The 3,112-nt window shown below is 38.6% G+C and overlaps 1 protein-coding gene across 1 annotated transcript; it reads left to right on the forward strand.

The window, feature by feature from the left end:
* Window positions 1–200: 200 nt before the first annotated feature.
* On the forward strand, window positions 201–2,186 carry LOC113563251. Its single transcript, XM_026974642.1, has one exon. It carries the CDS (start codon window positions 1,649–1,651, stop codon window positions 2,174–2,176), a length of 528 nt encoding a protein of 175 aa, XP_026830443.1. The 5' UTR covers window positions 201–1,648; the 3' UTR covers window positions 2,177–2,186.
* Window positions 2,187–3,112: the final 926 nt, after the last annotated feature.

Here is a 3,112-nt window from a genome sequence, read left to right on the forward strand (position 1 = left end):
AAGTACAATCATAAGATATTTGACACCAATCACACAGTCGTATTAGCATCTTAAGACATTACTTCAGATCGTCTGGAAATAAGAACGGACTATGAATACTGGCCTTTGATATTAAAACCTAAAGGACATAATAATATTAAGCAGATATTTTTATACAAATAAATATTTTAATACATATAAATATATTTATTAATACAAATAAGTGTCTTTTCAAAATACTTGGTGCTGCTAAACCGAATCAATATGTTAATTGCTTTATTCCTTTGTTCGTTTGTAATGACTAAATGTTGAATAGTGTTATGAATTTGATGTTGCACAGAAAGGTTAGTAGTGTCGGCTAGAATTCTGTTGCACTCGTACAATTTAATGCAATGTGGACTGGATCTAGTATTGCACTCGTACAATTCAGTGCAATGTGGACTCGGCCTAGTGCTGCACTCGTATAGTTTAGTGCAACACGAGCGCAAACTGACCGAATTCACTATTATATGTAAATTTCAAGATTTGGACTTTGCATCGTAATATCTCTGCTCGTAGGGCACGTATACGAAAAATGAGAACACTTCTATTATATAATGTAACTCCAAGCTATCCATTGAACCTACTTTGAAATTTATCCGTTTAGTTATTAAGATCCGATAATATAAGGGTTTCTGAAATCGTCACTTTGCATAAAGATACACGGTCGGTCTCGCTGCGCGTATACTTGGCGCGAGACACTACCATGATAAATGTCTCTTGATAAATATTTAAGAAAATCTGTGTATCTGACGAAACAATGTGAGAAGTATAAAATAGAGAATTAATATCGGGGAGGAAGAGATAAAACATTAAGAAAGTATTATGTCACTGTTATTAATAAGTATTCACGAGGTATAGTCACACATAATTGAGAAAATCTATGCATGTCACGAAACACAGTGTGATACATATAAAATTGAGAAAATGTACGAAGCTAACGAGACAATGTGCTAAATATAAAATTGAGTAAAGTATGAATCCAACGAAACAATGTGATAGATACAAAATTGAGAAAATGTACGAACCTAACGAAACAGTACCAGAAATTTAATATTGAGAAAATGTCTTTGACTATAGAAATATGGACTGCCAGTAGCCAACTTCAGGTTGGTATCCAAGATGTGTTGCGCCGCCATCGACCAAGTGAGGCGTTTAGGAACTAAAATGTATGACATATAGCGATTTCTGCGGAAAGTGTTAAGTGTAGATCAACAGTGTTAAACGTAAAAGAAAATATAATAGAAGTGAGTACAATAAACAATGGTGGCGTATTGTTATGTTGAAGGGTGTAAGACAACTAAATATAAAAATAAAATAGAAAACAACAAAGCTCTACCTATGTACAAGTGAGTTAGAGTTAACCTCAAATACAGGGTGTTTCAAAAGTGATGGTCAAAAATGTAGGGATGAGTAGTAAAAACGAAGAGAAGCAAAAAAGTTCCAGTAAACATGGGTCCGCAAATTAACCGTTTACGAGATAATGTAATTGTTTTACTGGTTGGGGCCCGCTGAATACTTCATGTTTCGTACGTATGCTGCACGCTCTCCCATCTCATCTCCTTCTTTCTCATTGCTTGAGCCTTAGTAGTAAACAAAAAACAATCAGTGTATCTGGAACGTGGTTGCTATGTACATTGTGAATGGAAGTTCTGTGCACCAGTACTTACAGAATCGTGATTTAATTGTGAAAAGGTTTGTATACATGGAACAAGATTACAGCAACGTAGAGTACACAGACATGCACTTCATGTATGGCAAAGCCAACGGCAATGCACTCGAGGCTGCGCGTTTGTATGCAGAAGCTTTTCCCAACAGAAGGCAGCCCGACAGGCGAACTTTCATCAGGATCCATCAACGCCTGAGAGAAAATGGGTCCTTCGCACACCAAAGACGACCAGGTAGACCCAGATCCATAGCACCTGATCTAGAAGAAAGGGTATTAGAACGTGTAGATATAAACCCAGGAACTTCGACAAGGAGGATTGCTATGCAAGAGCGAATAAGTGCGAGCAGTGTGCGGCGAATCTTACATCGCGCGTTACTGTACCCATACCATATCCAGCGTGTGCAAGGTCTCAAGAACACAGACTTCCTTCTCAGATTGACTTTGTGTCAGCAGATACAACAACAGAGCGCCCTAGACCCCAGTTTTTAAACAACATTTTGTTTACGGACAAAGCTGGGTTTACCCGTGACGGCATTTTTAATTTCCACAATAGTCACGTGTGGGCCGCAGTCAATCCTTATGCAGTGAAAGAAGCACGACATTAACAATGTTTTTCGTTCAATGTCTGGGTAGGAATACTCGGTGACCGTCTAATTGGACCACATTTTCTCCCAAACAGGCTAAGCGGAGAGCTGTACCTGCGCTTTTTGCGGAATGATCTTCCAAATTTGCTCGACGATGTGTCATTGCAGCAACGCCAGCGGATGTGGTTTATGCACGATGGTGCACCAGCACATTTCCTTCTAAGTGTGAGACGATATCTAAACAGACGATATGGTGAACGGTGGATAGGTAGAGGAGGTCCTGTACCGTGGCCTCCTAGATCACCAGATTTAAATCCTTTGGATTTTTGTGTATGGGGTTATGCAAAAAGCCTAGTTTATACGACAGACATCACCACACCTGAAAAATTGCAGCATCAGATTGTAGATGCCTTCCAGCAAATGAAGAATGACCCAGGATTGTTTGAGCGTATTCGCGAGTCTTTGCGGAGAAGAGTACACAGATGCATTCAAGTGCATGGTCAGCATTTTGAACACCTGCTGTAAAATTCTTCAGTTAACATGTTCATACTGTACTGTACCTTGTTTCTCCACAAACTTCACTGTTGTTCAAACAAAACAATTACATTTGTGTATGTTCAATCACATTTCTGTGGTGTTGAAGCCAAAATTATGAATGTTACTGTCTCGTGATTGATAAATTAAATAAAATTTTCACTGCTTTTGTTGGAATTAGTACTTAGTATTCAGCGGGCCCCAACCAGCAAACCAATTGCATTATCTCGTAAATGGTTAATTTGCGGACCCATGTTTACTGGAACTTTTTTGCTTCTCTTCGTTTTTACTACTCATTCCTACATTT

This window comes from Ooceraea biroi, chromosome 13 (assembly GCF_003672135.1).
Source record: "Ooceraea biroi isolate clonal line C1 chromosome 13, Obir_v5.4, whole genome shotgun sequence".
Classification (NCBI taxonomy): domain Eukaryota; kingdom Metazoa; phylum Arthropoda; class Insecta; order Hymenoptera; family Formicidae; genus Ooceraea; species Ooceraea biroi.